General features: G+C 35.5%; 1 protein-coding gene across 1 annotated transcript in view; it reads left to right on the top strand.

The window, feature by feature from the left end:
- The first annotated feature begins 2960 nt into the window (after positions 1-2960).
- Positions 2961-16790, top strand: part of MGA (MAX dimerization protein MGA) — an 86425-nt gene continuing 72595 nt past the window's right edge. Inside the window, exon 1 of the mRNA XM_042783699.1 lies at positions 2961-4027. Coding sequence (XP_042639633.1) covers positions 2961-4027 — 1067 coding nt within the window. The remainder of the gene's footprint in view (positions 4028-16790) is intronic.

Here is a 16790-nt window from a genome sequence, read left to right as displayed (position 1 = left end):
AGTTCCAGACCTGAAGGGCAGCTAGGGGCCATAGTCTCAGTGGTTCCACCAGGCTCTTATTTGACCAGCAAACCTGATCTCCCCCCACCCCTTTTTTTTTTACCCAAATGATTTTGAGTTTTGGTCTACATTGTTCTCCCTCTCTATCCAGGCTCTCCTACATAGATCCCCCTCCAGGTGGTTGGTTCATAGTGATAGCTGGCACCATCTAGTTCTTCTGGTCTTATAGTCGTGTAGGCTGTGGATCGCATGGTGTCCCAGTCGCTAGAACTAAAATTAGAATTTTTTAATGAAGATGAAAAACAGCAGTTTGTCTGAATTTGATAAAACAAAATTACCCACAGGTGTACTGATCTAGCATCTTCCTTTTGGATAACAACTAATTAGAGGGATAATTTATGTCTGGCAGAATCTTAGATAATTTAGCATATTGCTTTAGTTGAATTTAATAAATTTAATAATCTGAGGTTTCTTTATAACTTTTTAATTGAGATATAATTAAACATAAACCCTACCGTTAAAAAATACATGTATCAGTAGTTTTTAACATATTATGTTGTGTACCCATCACCAATATCTTATTCCAGAATATTTCTGTCGCTCCAAAATGAAAACTTTTAGCAGTTCTTTCCAATTCTTCCCTCCTTCAAACACTGGGAACCACTAATCTTTTTTCTGTCTGTATGAATTTGTCTGTTCTGGACATACTGTGTAAATAGAATCAGAAAAAAATATGGCCCTTTTCATGTAATTTAAGAATTAACTAATTTAGTTTTAACTTTCATTTTTTTTTTTTTTAAGAGATCTATGTTCATTCACAAGGTAAAAAACTTAGAAGGTGTCAGGATATAGTATCTTTCCCAGCCACCCCATTTTCCCTTGATATTACCAGTATTACTAATTTCTTCTCTCATCTTTATAGAACTAGTCTATTTACATTAAGCAAATACACATATATATCATGCATACCTTGCTTTATTGCACTTCACAGATGATTTTTTTTTTAAACAAGTTAGAGGTTTATGGCAACCACGTCCAGCAAGTCTGTCAGTGCCTATTTTTCCAACAGCGTGTGCTCACTTTGTGTCTCTGTGTCACATTTTGATAAATCTCACTATTTCACACTTTTTCATAATGTTCTTACACACTTAATAGACTACAGTATAGTGTAAACATAATTTTTATATGCTATGGGAAACCAAAAAGTTCTGTGACTTTATTGTGGTATTTGCTTTACTACACTGGTCTGGAACAGAACCCATGGTATAGCTGAGGTATGCCTTTATTTTCTTTCTTTGCCACCTCCCCCCCCCTTTTGACTTTTTAAAGAAGTACAGCATAATCTACAACTTCCTCTGAACATTTTGTCCTTAATATATCGTGCAGCTAGTTTTGTATCAGTCTATAAAGATTTTAGGAGGTCTGGTGGAGTAGTGCCTAAGGCATTTGAGTTTATTATTCCCTTTTAACAGCTGCATAGTATTCAACTCCATGGATGTGCCATCATTTATTTAATCAGACCCTATTAATGGACATTTTCTTCCTAGTCATTTGTTTTTAATGAAGACATAGGAAATAATTTTATTCATACCACTTATCATGGGTATGTATATATGTGTAAGAAAGTCTTGGGAACAACTACTGTGTCATAGATGCATTTGTACTTTGAAGTATTTTTATCTTTTCAAGTAGTTCTCTACCATAGAGATTTTGTCATTCTGACTCCCAGCAGTTATTTGGATGAGAATGCTGGTTGACCTGTGCCCTTCCCACCACCACCACCACCAAACTTTGATTTTTGTCAGTCCGGATGGTTAAAAAAAAAATATGTATCTCAGGGTGGTTTTAATTTACATTTGTCTTACTCTGAGTGAGTCTGTAAACATTTCCATAGCTATCTGCTCCTTTTTTATTGTGAGCTGTCTATTCATATATTTTTTTTAAATTAGGCTTTTGGTCTTGTTGATTTTGTACGAGCCTTTTTTATGTTAGAGAAATGAGTTTTTTACTATATAATTTGCTAATACCATATTTCCTAGTTAGCTATTTATTTTTTTTTTTTAAATTTGTTTGGATGTTTTTTGCCAGATTTAAAAAGTTGGAACGTACTGAATTTGTCAATATTTTTTTAAAAAAACTTACTGTTTTCTAGGTTTTTGTTCTATTTATTACAAAGAAACTTTTCTTAGGACTTCTATAAGAATTTCTCAAATTTAATTAAATAAAAATTCAATTAATTGGTAATAATCTTATCAAAAGTAAAGATTAAAAAATAAAATCTTTGATTCATCTGGAATTTTTTGTAGTACGAGCTCTGAGGTATAGACTCAGCTGTGTTTTTTTTAGATAAGTTCTGGTGATTTGTTGTCATGGCTTTTTTAGATGTATGTGCTAACAAGCTAAGTTAGCATTTTACTTATTTATGGAATCATGCCAGTACTATAATAAAGAACTAATTCTGTACAGTAGTAACATGGAAATTTATTTATTAGTCATCCCAGGAACATATGTTATGTAAAGGAATCCTCTGGCAAATTAGCTCATGAAGTGTTGGGATCTCTTTTTAATGTAAATGACCCTCTAAATTATTTTGCTCCCTATGGTTGTCTATTTTAATACTTGTATTAAACAAATACATACTTTAGTTCTTTTAGTGTGTGCAATCACAGTATCTATAGTGAATTGGTGTGGTAGGGTATGAATAATTTAACTAGATTTAAGTGAACTTTAAAAAAAAATTGAATTTTCTAGAATGAATATCCTCACAGTGATTTACAAGGGGAGAAGCAAAGTCTTAGAAGAATTTATGAGTATTTTGAGGATAGTCATTCTTGTATTTTTGATAACAAAATAAACTCAGTTGATTAAGGTTTTTTTTCCCCCCTCTTTTTTTTTTTAGGCTGGGAAGGCTATTGTGACTGGTGATTAGCTCTTTTACTACTGAGTTTCTCACTGGAATCATGGAGGAGAAACAGCAGATTATATTGGCTAATCAGGATGGTGGGACAGTGGCAGGAGCAGCACCTACCTTCTTTGTCATCCTAAAGCAGCCAGGAAATGGCAAAACTGATCAGGGAATTTTGGTTACTAATCGGGATGCCTGTGCTTTGGCTGGCAGTGTGTCATCACCAGAAAAATCTAAAGGAAAAATTTGCCTTCCAGCTGATTGTACTGTGGGAGGAATCACAGTTACTCTGGATAACAATAGTATGTGGAACGAGTTCTATCATCGAAGCACAGAGATGATTCTGACCAAGCAGGGAAGGCGCATGTTTCCTTACTGTCGTTATTGGATAACAGGTTTAGATTCAAATTTGAAGTACATCCTTGTTATGGATATATCTCCTGTGGACAACCATCGTTACAAATGGAATGGTCGTTGGTGGGAACCCAGTGGGAAGGCTGAGCCCCATGTTTTGGGGAGGGTTTTTATTCATCCAGAATCTCCTTCCACAGGTCATTATTGGATGCATCAACCGGTATCTTTCTATAAACTCAAACTTACCAACAATACACTGGACCAAGAAGGGCACATCATCTTGCACTCTATGCATCGCTACCTGCCAAGACTTCATTTGGTACCTGCAGAAAAGGCTACTGAAGTGATACAATTGAATGGTCCCGGTGTCCACACTTTTACCTTTCCACAAACTGAATTCTTTGCAGTGACAGCTTACCAGAATATTCAGATTACCCAGCTGAAAATAGATTACAATCCATTTGCCAAAGGCTTCCGGGATGATGGATTGAATAGTAAGCCCCAGAGAGATGGAAAGCAAAAGAATAGTTCTGACCAAGAAGGGAATAGTGTTCCCAGTTCTCCTGGTCATCGGAGTCGTCTTACAGAAGGTGAGGGGTCAGAGATACCGCCAAGTGATCTGGATCCTATATTGATGAGAAGTCATGAAACATCAGGCAGCGATTTGGAAAAACCATCCCTTAATATAAAACAAGATTTTCTTGGTCTTATGGATACTGATTCAGCACTTGGTGAAGTCTCTCAGTTGAAACAAGAGGGTTCTGAAAGGTAGGTAACAATTTCACTCTTAAGTGATAAAAGGAAGATTGAAATGGACTAGATTTTGGATTTAACATATTGGTTCTATAGAATGCTGATTTAGACGATGATAAATGTAAGTCACTTTGAAGTATAACACAACTGCTTTTATGTTTTTTGAAAAACAGTTGTCCTTTTTTGGTAATGAATAGTAATTCAGCAGGATCCAGAGTCATAGGCAAATTGGATGACTTACCAGAATGAAAATCTTTCATAGATTAAGATAAAGAATTTTGTTCATTCTTATATAACAGTTACTTGGTAACATATATGGTCAACTCTTGATTGAGGGAGAGAGGGGAAATTGGGGCATTGATGACCCCAAATCAAACTGAAACAAAATTTATCTAAATGGGTCAGAAAATGAATTCAGTAAACTTAATTTATATTTAAGAATTTATTGCCTTATAAATAATCCATATCTATAAATTAAAAGATAAACTGGAGGTTATTTCATATTACAGTGGCATGATGTGTTGTTGCTTTTTTATTTGAACTTGCCTTCTTTTGAATACTGTTAGAACCCAAGTTGGGCAGAAGTAAATTCCTAGTCCATTGCTATCCTTTACCTTCTCTTTTTCACATAGTTCATGTCTGTTAACAGCTACTATTTGAGTTTAGACTCAAAACTCATCCTCATGAGTTTCCCTTGTTTGGGGAATGAGTTAGTGATTTATTTTTTTAAGAGTTGTTGCCAGGTGGAGTAAATGCTACTCAGTGTTCAGGTTTTTTTGACAAGGGAGAAAATTGTTTTCAATTTATATTTTTCACTGTGATATTCTTTGTAGTTTTAACAAGTGAATACCCTGTAATACTTGATTCTTCAACTACTGTCAAAAACTTTTGATTACCTAACAGTTAAATTTTTTTTTCTAAACAGTTGATCCTCAACTATAATATACCTTGGGTATCCAGAAGTGGTTTAATCTTTCCTTGGATGATGGAAATTTATTGTTAAAATTTCTTTGGAGTTCTTGGTAAGATGGAGTTTGTTAGGTGAAAGGATCGGATAAATTTCTTTGTTATAGATAGCAGCTATTGGTGTTAAATGTGGTTAAGCTTTTGAACTTAATGGATCAACAAAATTGTTTGCATTTATTAATGCATGAGAATTTCTATCACTGAAGGGGGAAAACAAAAGAAAACAAAACAACCCTGAAGTACATGCTTTATGAAAGAGCATTTTTCTGAGTGTCAAAATGGTAGTTAGCTATATGCTAGCTTTTTCTCCAAATGCTTGATTTAGGAGCAGAGATGATTTTAAGGCAAAGATTAGCTAAATATGGCCTAGAACCTGTTTTTGTACATATATAAGAATATGAGGAGCTCTGGTGGCATAGGTCCTAAGGAATTTGACTGCTAACCAAAAGCCTGGTGGTTCAAACTCACCAGCCAGACCTCAGAAGAAAGATTGGGGTATCTACTTCCATAGAGATACTGTCTCAGAAACCCAAGGAGGAGTTGCTATGAGTTGGAAATGAATCAGTGGCAGTGAGTTTGGTTTATAAGAATATGTAACAGAGGCTATATGAGGCTTGTAAAACCTAAGATATGTATTGCCTGCTCCTTTTACAGAAAAACTTTACCAACCTCTGATTCAAGGCCTTTTTTTTTTTTTAAATTTACGACGTTTGTCTTCCATTTTCTACTCAATCCACCGAAATATGATTGTTCTTTCATTACACTTTGTTATAGCTAATAAAATCAGTGGATTCTTTGGTAAACCTACTAATAATTACTCAGGCTTTGTTATATTTACTAATATTTGGCCATTTGTATTTTTTTCCTTGGCCTTTACCAAACTATTAACCTGACCTTTTGATTTTTGCCCCCCCCCCCATTAGTTATCCTCAATGGCTCCTGCTAATACAGTCAGCTATTTCTCAAACTATGTTATTTCCCAGTTTTATATTCTTACAGTCTTTCCTATGTCTCTTATCTCTTCTTCTACCTAAATATAGATTTTTTTTTTTAATATGATTTGGGTGAAAGTTTAGTATTGATTATTTTTAAAGCTAATAATTCCCCTAGCCTGGATTTGTCTGTTTTCTTAGTTCTAGTCCTCTAAATCATACAGACTCTTGGAATTCTGCCTCCTGTACGTTTGTTTTAAAATCATCACGTCAAATGGAACCTTTTTCTTTTATGTAATCTCTACTTTTCTTGTTAGCTATCTGTGTTGGAAACCTCTGCGTTTGTTTTTGCCTCCTTCCACAAATCCATTGTTGATGGACATTTGAGTTGTTTTTGGTTTTTGACTACTATAGGTAAAGGGAGCTGTGGTGGTGTAGTGCCTAAGGTATTTGACTGCTGACCAGAAGGCTGGTGGTTCAAACCCACCACCCACTTCTTGGAAGGCAGTTTGGACAATCTGCTGTAGAGAGATAGTGCCTTCCATGGGAAGCCCAAGGAGGAAGGGTCGCTATGAGTAGAGTCGACTCCATGGAAGTGCGGTTTTTTTTTTTTTTTTTTGGTTATGGATAAAGGTACTATCACATTCTTTCGTATATGCACTCATTTCTCTTTGTTATTTTATACACACACATACATATATATATATAAGTAGAAACGTGGTGTCACAGGTTAAGTATATGTTTAGTTTTAGTAAATACTGCCAGAGTTTTTCAAATGATTATACAATTTTACTTCTATCCACAATGTTTGATGAGAGTCATAGTTACCCCACCTCACTGTCAATATGTATTGTCTTTGTTTCTGTTTTGATCTCACTGTCTTTTTTTTTTTTTTTAAATCACATACATGACCAAATGCAGTCCCCCAGTAGGTGTCAAAGTTGCCTTTCTTTTTTTTTTTTTTTAAATTGTGATTTGGGTGGAAGTTTACAGAACAAACTCAGCTTCAAACAGCAGTTCTCACATATACTTTGTCTCATGACATTGACTGCAATTTACCCCAGTGTAACAGCTCCCCTCCCACTTCTTCCCAATAGTTACCTCTTCCCTGTGTCCATCCCTCCATGCACTCCTGCCCCCTGAACTGTCTCCCTGTGCATAAGCAGCCCTTCTTTGTCCCATGATTGTTCTCTCCAAGGAGTGTATCTACCTCAGGTAAATGTTCCCCTCATATGCTTGCTTGTCTTTTGTTTGGCTGGAAGCCACAAGTGTGGATTCAGTTCCAGACCTGAAGGGCAGCTAGGGACCATAGTCTCAGGGGTTCCACCAGTCTCTATCAGACCAGCAAACCTGGTCCCCCTCCATTTTTTTTTCCTAAATGATTTTGAGTTTTGTTCCACATTGTTCTCCCTGTCTATCCAGGATCTCCTACATAGATCCCCTTCCAAGTGGTTGACAGTGGTAGCTGGGCACCATCTAGCTCTTCTGGTTCCAGAGTTATATAAGCTGCGGATTGCATGGTGTACCAGTCGCTTGGACTAATTGTTTCCATGTGTCTTTAGTTTTCTTCATTCTTCTTTGCTCTGGATGAGGAGAGACCCATCATTGCATCTAGATGGCTGCTTTTAAGTTTGGAAGTTTTAAGATCCCATTCGCTACTTGCCAAAGTAGGAGGTGGAACAGCGTTTTGTGTATTATGCCAGTTGAGCTTGATGTCCCCTGCAACTATGGTCCTGAGTCCACAGGTCCAACTACTGGCTGTGGCCAAGAAGTGACTCCAACCTTGTCTCTTGTCAGCTCTACTGTACACCTGGGAATTCTTACAGATCATACAAATATACTTGTAGAACCATTGTCTGCCAGCTCTATACATTGTCTTGGGTTTACTCCCCCCCTACATAGACATACCTAGTAGTTCAGCCAGTCCACCTGTCTATCCACCCATATACCCATGTTTGCCTTCACTAACAGCACAGTACTGTATATGCAAAAGGGGATCTCACTGTCTTTTTAAGCAACTAATTCCATTATTAGATGACTGCTTATTTCTTACAAGTTAAAATTTGTGTTTTGCTCCCTCCTTTCTATAGATCCTCCCCACCCCCCCTTTTGATTTTTATTAATTGTGATTGTAGAGGGCAGAATTAATCCATGTTCTCTTTTATGTGACCTAAAAACATTTGAAAACAAATTATATCTCTTTAAGACTTTGGTTCTCATTTATTTATTTAGTCATATACCAAGTATGACAGAACACCTAGTTTCAGAATTTTTCTACGCACTGAACAAAATAAATTCCTGCCTCATGGAGCTTACCTTCTGTATTAGTCCAAACTAAATATTCACTGATCCTTCAGCTTTTATACACGTGGCATGTTGTTGTTGTTGTTATTTGCCCTCGAGTTGGACCTGACTCATAGTGACCCTTCCTTGGGTTTCTGAGGCAGTAGATTGCCCAGCCTTATTTTCGAGGAGTGGCTGGTGGGTTTGAACCCGCCAGCCTTCTGGTTAGCAGTCAGGTGCCTTAGGCACTACGCTACCAGAGCTCCCACATGTGGCATAGCTTTTGGCTATTTTCTGTTGGATTGATTGATTGCCACATTGCCAGGGGTAACCAACATACGTATTTTTCTTCCAAGAACGTACATCAGAATACAAATGAGTGAGGATAACATTGTTAAAGAGAACACCTTTCTAGTTTAATTGGAAGAATAAAAATAAAAATTAATTCACAAATACCAGCATTAGATACTTTCTGTGTACATAAGACACATCCTTTGTACATCCTATGCCAGTATATGCATATGTCTACAGTTTTTCAGGGATCAGTTCTTAGGAGTGAAATTGCCAGGGCCAAAGGGTACACAGATTTTAAGTTTTGATTAATACATTCCAAAATTTAATAAACTATTTATATCCCATCCTTAGTGTATGAGTATACTGTTATTTATACCACTTCTGCTGCTACCATTAGAACCCAAAACTTTACCATCCATACTTCATGACATCTAACTGATATCTCAACTGCTTTTCTTTTTCCTCTGTTTCATTCTCTACTTTGTAGGCAGAATGGTCTTTGGAAAACATGAATCTGATTATGTTATCTCTGTATAAAAACCTTCACTGGCTTTCCATCACATTTAGGCACCTTGATTAGCTCTTTGGCCTTTGCTTTGTACTATATGTTTCAGTTTGCTATATTATAGCTACTTTATGCTTCTCCATGTTTCTCACTCCTTTGGTGTATTTCATTCAACCTTTTTCTCTTATACACCTTCCATCTTTAACACCTTTCATGTTCTTGTGTATTATGAAATTGTCAACTCTGTCTCACCATTGAGGACTAGTCTCATACTTACCTTATTTAATCCATTGTTTCATAATTAATCATTTTGGTCTTTTAGAATCTTCATAGCATTCATCACTCTGAAATGATCTTAGGTGTTGACTGGATTTGTACTGATTTCTCCACTAGATTATGAGCTTCATAAAGATTACGAGGATCTTATTTAAAAGTACTGATTCTTCAATCCTAGGATTCCTGACAATTGCTTGACAAACATTTGAATTTATGTACTTTAAAACGTGAACAGTGTCAGTGAAATGAAAGTGTTGGAGTATTAGAAATACCATTTATAAACACTCATATGATTTTCCATTAATAAAAATAATGAATCTTGAGCCTAACATTTAATTTGATATACTTTTGCCTAATCATAATTCAGAATTGGCTTGCTTGATGGCACCTGGTTTTTTATTACATATTCCAGTATAGTTTTAGAGGGGAGGGTATTTTATTCTTTTGAAAATTAAATTTTCTTATAAGTGACGATGATGCTTTTTACATTATGCCTTTTTAAAATCTTTAGTTTCTTTTTATTTCCTCCTTTTTTTCCTTTTAAAGATATGAAAAGCAAGGAAACAATTCTTTCTTTGTTTCTTTTCCATTATCATCTTTTTTCCCCCAGTACTTTGATTTGTTGCCACCAGTGTTGACCAAGTAGCTTCCACTCATTGCCTACATTTTTTCAATTACTCTTCTTAACACCCCCAGCAGTTTGTCTTCCCTAGCCATATTAGTGTACTTGCTCCCTCAAAGGTCATGTGTGACCATTTAACAGATAAATTAACTTGTTTAGACCCTAATTATCAGTATTCTGACTTTAATTTGACAAAACACTTTGTCCCTCTTGATATTCCCTTCTCATTCTTTAATTGCTACTTAGAACATTACCTTCTCACCCTCAGCTTAGGCATCTTTTAAGACTCTTCTTTTTACTCTTTACATTGTGACTTTCAGTGCATCTTTCCTTGTGACTCTAGGTATCCTCTTTACAGTAATGTTTTCCAGATGGGCTCCAATTTAGATCTTTTATCCAGCTTTAGTGTTTAATTATATCATGCTTAGGTGCAGTTTTATTATTATTATTATTATTATTGTGATTTGGGTGAAAATTTACAGAGCAAATTCACTTTCCATACAGCAGTGCACATAAACTTTGTCTTATGACATTGACCACAATTTGCCACAATGCAACAGCTCCCCTCCCACTTCCTCCCGATAGTTACCTCTTCCCTGAGTCCATCCCTCCATGCACTTCTGCCCCCTGAGCTGTCTCCCTGTGCATAAGCAGCCCTTCTTTCTCCCATGATTGTTCTCTCTAAGGTGTGTATCTCCCTCAGGTAAATGTTCAGTTCATATGCCTGTCTTTTGTTTGGCTGGAAGCCACAGGTGTGGGTTCAATTCCAGACCTGAAGGGCAGCTAGGGGCCATAGTCTCAGTGGTTCCACCAGGCTCTATCAGACCAGCAAACCTGGTCCCCCCCCCTTTTTTTTTTGTTTCCTCCAAATGGTTTTGAGTTTTGTTCCACATTATTCTCCCTGTCTATCCAGGATCTCCTACATAGATCCCCTTCCAAGTGGTTGACAGTGGTAGCCAGGTACCATCTAGTTCTTCTGGTCTCATAGTTGTATAGATTGGTGCAATTTCTTTTGAAGCTCAAAACTTGGGAGGCTTTCTTGTTTTGTTTCTCTATTTTATTCTTTCTCTACTCTGCTACCAAATCTTGCTTATTCTACTTCTATAATATTTAAGATTTATACCTTACTTCTTATAATCACTTGTTCCAAGAACCATTACTTCATTACTAAATTTTCTGCCATTATTTTTCCCTCTTCAGTCTATTCTACGTATCACCGGCAAATTTATCTTTTTTGAATATTTTTTATTTTTGCCATCCTGTGTTCAGAAATCTAAAAAGACTCAATTTCCTCTGTTGAATTACGGCCTGACTTTTAAAATGTGACACATTCCTATCATAACTTACAGTTCCTTTTAAGCTGCCTTAAGGAGCCCTGGTGGCACAATGGTTGAGCACTTGTGTGCTAACTGAAAGGTTAGCAATTTGAACTCACCCAACAGCTCCATGGGAGAAAAACTTGGTGATCTGCTCCCATAAAGATTATAGCCTGGAAAACCCTATGGGCAGTTTCTGTCACATGGAGTTGCTATAAGTTGGAAATCAATTCAGTGGCACACAACAGCAATGTTGATTTGTTACTCTCTTCCAGTTTCCTGTGTTCCTTTCACGAAGCTTGATGCCATTTTCATTCTTGGTCCTTGGAAAGTAACCTTTCACCTCTTTCTTGAAGGCTCTTAGGATCTTCTCTTGATCTATCATAATGTAAAATTTCACAGGTGCCTTGTTGTGGTAGTTCTCATCATTGTGTTGTGAGCTTTTCATCATTCACAAGTTCATGGTCTTTGGTTCCAAGAAAATTTTTGTTAATTTTATGAAAAATTTTCTATTCTTTCTTTTTGAAGGTTCTAGTAGTTGGATGTTCAATCTCCTGGATTTCTTCTATATGTTACGGGCTTATTTTAATTCCTGTCATTATCTTTTCATTTCACTTTATGTACAATTTCCTTGGTTCAGTTTCTAACTTGACTGTTGAAATTATTATTGCACTGATAGATTTAAATTTCTAAGAGCGCTTTCATTTTCTTGTATACTAATTAATCATTCCCTTTTTCTAGTGGATCCATTTTTTTCTGTTATTAAAGCACCAATTTCATGGAAGTCATTATGTTAATGGATTCTGCTAAGGTGCATTCCTGTTAATTGTACATGTCTTCATCATGGTATCTGTCAGATTACACTGTATTGTCTGGGATCTCTTTCCCTCACTAACCTATAAATTGAGTAGAGAATTTTTTTTTTTTTGGTAATCCTTACCAAATACCTTTGACATAGGAGACACTCAAGTATTGATTGAATGAGTTTATCTTTAGCACTAAAGGCTTTCTTAAAATTTTTCAGAGTGCCTAGTATTGTCATGTATTAATAAGATTATATAGGATTATTCATTGCATTAATTCTGTACTGTGAACAAAAATTAATCTTTTTATTTCATTTAACTGGTATGTGAAATTCAATGATTTTGCCCTAATTCATTCTTATACCATTGACTTGATGGCAGTGATTTGGTTTTTTGATTTATTTGGTTAGAGGAGATTTCTTAGAAGAATTAAACTTAAGAAATGTTTTCAAAAGGCTCTTGCCAAAATAAAATTTTATGCATTATGCATAAGTTTTTTTTATTGTGATTCGGGTGAAAGTTTACAGAGCAAATTGGTTTTCCATTCAACAATACCTACATATTCTGTTTTTGTGACATTCACTGCATTCTCCCCCGGCAATAGTACTCTTCCCTCTTCCTCCTCATGCTCACCACTTGCCTTTGTCCTTCCATCCCATCCTCTCTCACCTTCCTAGTTCTATCCCTGGGCAAATGCTCCCCTCTTGATCTCCTGTGGTTGATTGTTATACAAATGAGTATATACCTTTCTGGTATCACTGTTAACTATAGGCCTCTCTGTTTGTCTGAAAGGAGCTCTGGTGGCTTAGTGCCTAAGGCGTTTGACTGCTAACCAGAAGGCTGGTGGTTCAACCTTCCCTCAGAGGGAAAGTTGGGCAGTCGTCTTCTGCAGTGAATACTGCCTTGGAAACCAAAGGAGCAGGGGTCACTAACTTGATCCATGAAGGTTAAATTCATTTCCCAGCTTGAAGGGTATATAAGGGCCATAATCTTCATCAGAGCACTAAGTGTGGTCATTTTTTTAATTTTGAATTTTGTTGAAAACTAAGGAGTCTTTCTGAGAACTTTCCTAACTTAGCAGATTTAATTCCTCAGAAAGATAGGAAAGCCCCATGGAGTTCTCAGCTACTGCAAACAAAATTCAGGTCCTGTGATTAAATTAAAAAACAAACAAAACAGAAGAAATAGTTTTTTTTTCAATTATTCTAGAAGTTATGTCTTAAAATGTGAAGATAATGAGGAAGCTATCATTAGTGTGAGTTCTAAATTTTTAAATATAGAATAGTATTTCTATATGAATAGACAAAAACAGGTATCATGGGAAAGGGAAAGAGAGGCCTTCATGATGGAACTTGGCTCTTGTTTTACTTTGCTTAACTTAAAAACAGATAAAGGAAGACGATTGTGGTGATGGTTACAAAACTGTAAAGTTACTAAACATCACTGAATTGTACACTCAAAAGGAGTAAGTTTTGTTCTATAACTTACATATAGTAAAGTTGTTTTTAAAAAGATAGCTGTTTTTTACCAGCTAAGTGATATTTTTAAAAAGGGAAGTAGTTTTAATTTTCACATTTAAATCTGTGATCTACCTTGGATTAATTTTTGTCTGTGGTGTGAGGTGGGGGTCAAGGTTCATATTTTTCCATGCAGATATTCAGTTGTTCCAGCATTATTTATGGAAAAGACATTATTCTCAAATTGCACAGGTGCTTTGGAAAATTAGGTCTCTCTCTCTCTGTAGAGAGTAAATAATGATCTATTCTTTTGCCAATACCGCACTGTCTTCATTATGGTAGGTTTATAGTAAGACTTGGTATTGTAAGGCTCCAGTTTTATCCCCCTTCCCTAGGATAATCTGGGTTACTCTCTGTTCTTTGTATTTCCACATAAATTTTGTAGTCAACTTGTGAATTTCTACAAAAAAGTCCTCTGAGGTAGCGTTGAGTATAGATTAATTTGAGAAGAGTTGACATCTTAACAATATTGAGTCTTTTGATTTATGAACATTATGCATTTCTCCATTTAGTTAAGTCTGCTTTAATTATTTCAGCAATAGTTTATTGCTTATAATCTTTACTTTCTACATATTTTTATGCTTGTAATTGGATTTTAAAAGAAATTTTCAAAGTTTTAATAACATACAGAAATATAATTGGTTTGTATTTGACCTTTTATGTGGTGACCTTAATAAATTCACCTGTTATAGCAATTTGTAGATTCATTTGGACTTTCTGCATATACAGTTATAGGCAGTCCCCAGGTCATGAACATCTGATTTATGGACAACTCCTACTTGCTCTTTAAACAGGGCTTTGAACTGGTTCTGTCATGGCCAATGAAGCAAAACAGATAACAGACCTGAAGTTGTACAATTTAGGTGATTTGTCACAGTAACCTGAATGGGAAAAATTACGAGTTGAAGCCCTGGAAAATAGGAGACTTGGAAGGGGCATAGTGAGCCCTTTCAGGAGCCTGATGTATGAAATTCGATTTATTGGCAAGACCATGGAGAGCACTACACACATTCAAAGTGGCACAGTCAGCTGCTGTCCTTAAGTGGAGCTTTTTGCTGTTTTGGCTCGAAATCTGTTTTATGTTTTTTGTAAATTGCTCTGACTGTGAAATGGTTGATTCACTTGCTGCAAAGGCAACTTTTATAACATCGAAAAGGCTTTGATCCTTTTATTGCACTATAGTTAGGCTGATTAAGAACCAAAGTACCTGTTCTAATTGACCTACAACTTCTTAAAGACACAGTTAGGAACAAATCTCATTTATAACCCTGGAATTGCCTGTATGTTGTCTGTGAACAAAATAAGTTCTACTTCTTCTTTCCAGTCTTTTTGCATATGTCCAGCTTCCTTGCCTTATTGCACTTACTGCAGTGTTAAACACTTACTGCGGTACTATGTTGAAAGGTATTTTGAAGAGTGGTCATTCATGCCTTCTGATTTCCAATTTGGTCACATGATATTAGCCATAGGTGGTTTTGTAGCTGCCCTTTATCACATTGAGGAAGTTTCCTTCCATTCCTAGTTTCCTGAGAGTTAAGAACAAGTATTGATTTTCATTAAGTGTTTTTTTTTTTTTTTAATCCAGTGAGATGTCATTTTTTTTTAATTGGTTCATATGAATTATATTGATTGGACTTTTTTAATGTTATATCAACCTTGTGTATATACAAACCTTACTTGGCCATGATTATATTTTTACACACACACACACACATATACACATACACACATAAATAATTTTTTTTTAGTTTATGAATTTTTTTATTTTTCTTAACAAGCTACTTTTTTTAATCATTGTACAAATACATGTAACATTGGTCATTTCAGTGTTTTTCAGGTATGAACTTCGGTGCTATGAATCATATTAATCATGTTGTGCAACTATCACCCATAGTAGTTGTAAAATTTCCCATCACTATAAACAGTTACTCGCTGCTTCCTAAACAATAGTGTCCCCTTTCCTCCATTCTCCTGCCTCTGATAACCACTACTAAACTTTGTTTTTATACATTTGCCTATTTTTCTTATTTCATGTAAGTGAGATCATACAATATTTGTCCTTTTCTAGATTATCCATGTTGTAGCATGGATCTGGACTTCTTTTCTCTATTTTAAAATTACCCTTTTTAATATTGTGGAATTCAATTTGCTAATATTTTGTTAATTTATACCTGTAATTATGAGAGACACTTGTTTGTAATTTTATTTCTGATGCTTTGGTATGAGGGTTTTATGAAGATTTCCATAAAACAAGTTAGGAAGTGTCCTGTTTGCCTATATTTCTGAGTTTGTACAAGATTGGTATTATTTTTTCATTGTATTTGATGGAATTCATCTGTGAAGCCACACTAGTCAGGAGTTTGTTTTTTGTTGTTGGCAGATATCAAATCACAAATTCAGTTTCTCTGTTGTTTTCTGTTTCATTGATTATTTTCTTTCTTTCTTTCTTTTTTCCTTTCTCTCGTCTTTAGTTCTTTCCTTCGACTTTCTTTAGGTTTCAGAGGTTGGTAGACTAAAACTTGCACTCCAAATCTGACCTTGTTGACTGTTTTTGTATGGCCAAAGTTTTTAGCATTGTTAAGTGGTTGGAAAAAAAATATTTTGTGATATGTGAAAATCATGTAAAATTCAAATTTCAGTGTCCATATGTTAGAACATGGAACATAGCCATGCTCATTTGTTTACGTATTGTCTATGGCTTCTTTTGTGCTATAGTGGCAGACTATGGACCACAAAAGCCAAAATAATTGCTCTTTATAGAAAAAGTTTATCAACCCCTGACTTAAGTAATCTTTTCTTTAATACTACATGTATTTAAAGCTATAAATTTGCCTCTGAGCACTGCCTTGGGTGGATTCCACAAATTTTGATACGTTGTGTTGATGTTTGTTACTGATTTCTCATTTGATTCTATTGTTAAAGAACATAGGGCTTAAAACCATTGAAATTTATCAAGACTTGCTTTCAGATTTAGCATATAGTCTGTTTTGCTTCATTTGTATACTTAGAAAGAGTATATGCATCGTATAGTTTGTTTTAGGTCGTGTTCTATACAAGTACGTTAGGTAAATTTGATTAATAGTATTATTCTGCTATATGCTTACAGATTTTTTTCTTCTTTTTGGTCTGTTTGTCCTGTCAGAAGCGTAGGTTAAAATATCCCATTTTAGATGGACACTGGGAGGAGGTAACTATGGGGAGGAAGTGGGAGGGGAGCTGCTGCATTGTAAATTTTGGTCAATGACATGAGACAAAGTATATGTG

Source organism: Orycteropus afer, unplaced genomic scaffold, assembly GCF_000298275.1.
Source record: "Orycteropus afer afer isolate SDZICR_OR568_19922 unplaced genomic scaffold, OryAfe1.0 scaffold00026, whole genome shotgun sequence".
NCBI classification, from domain to species: domain Eukaryota; kingdom Metazoa; phylum Chordata; class Mammalia; order Tubulidentata; family Orycteropodidae; genus Orycteropus; species Orycteropus afer.
Note: the sequence above shows the minus strand (reverse complement) of the source record. Positions and strands in the feature narration are given on the sequence as shown.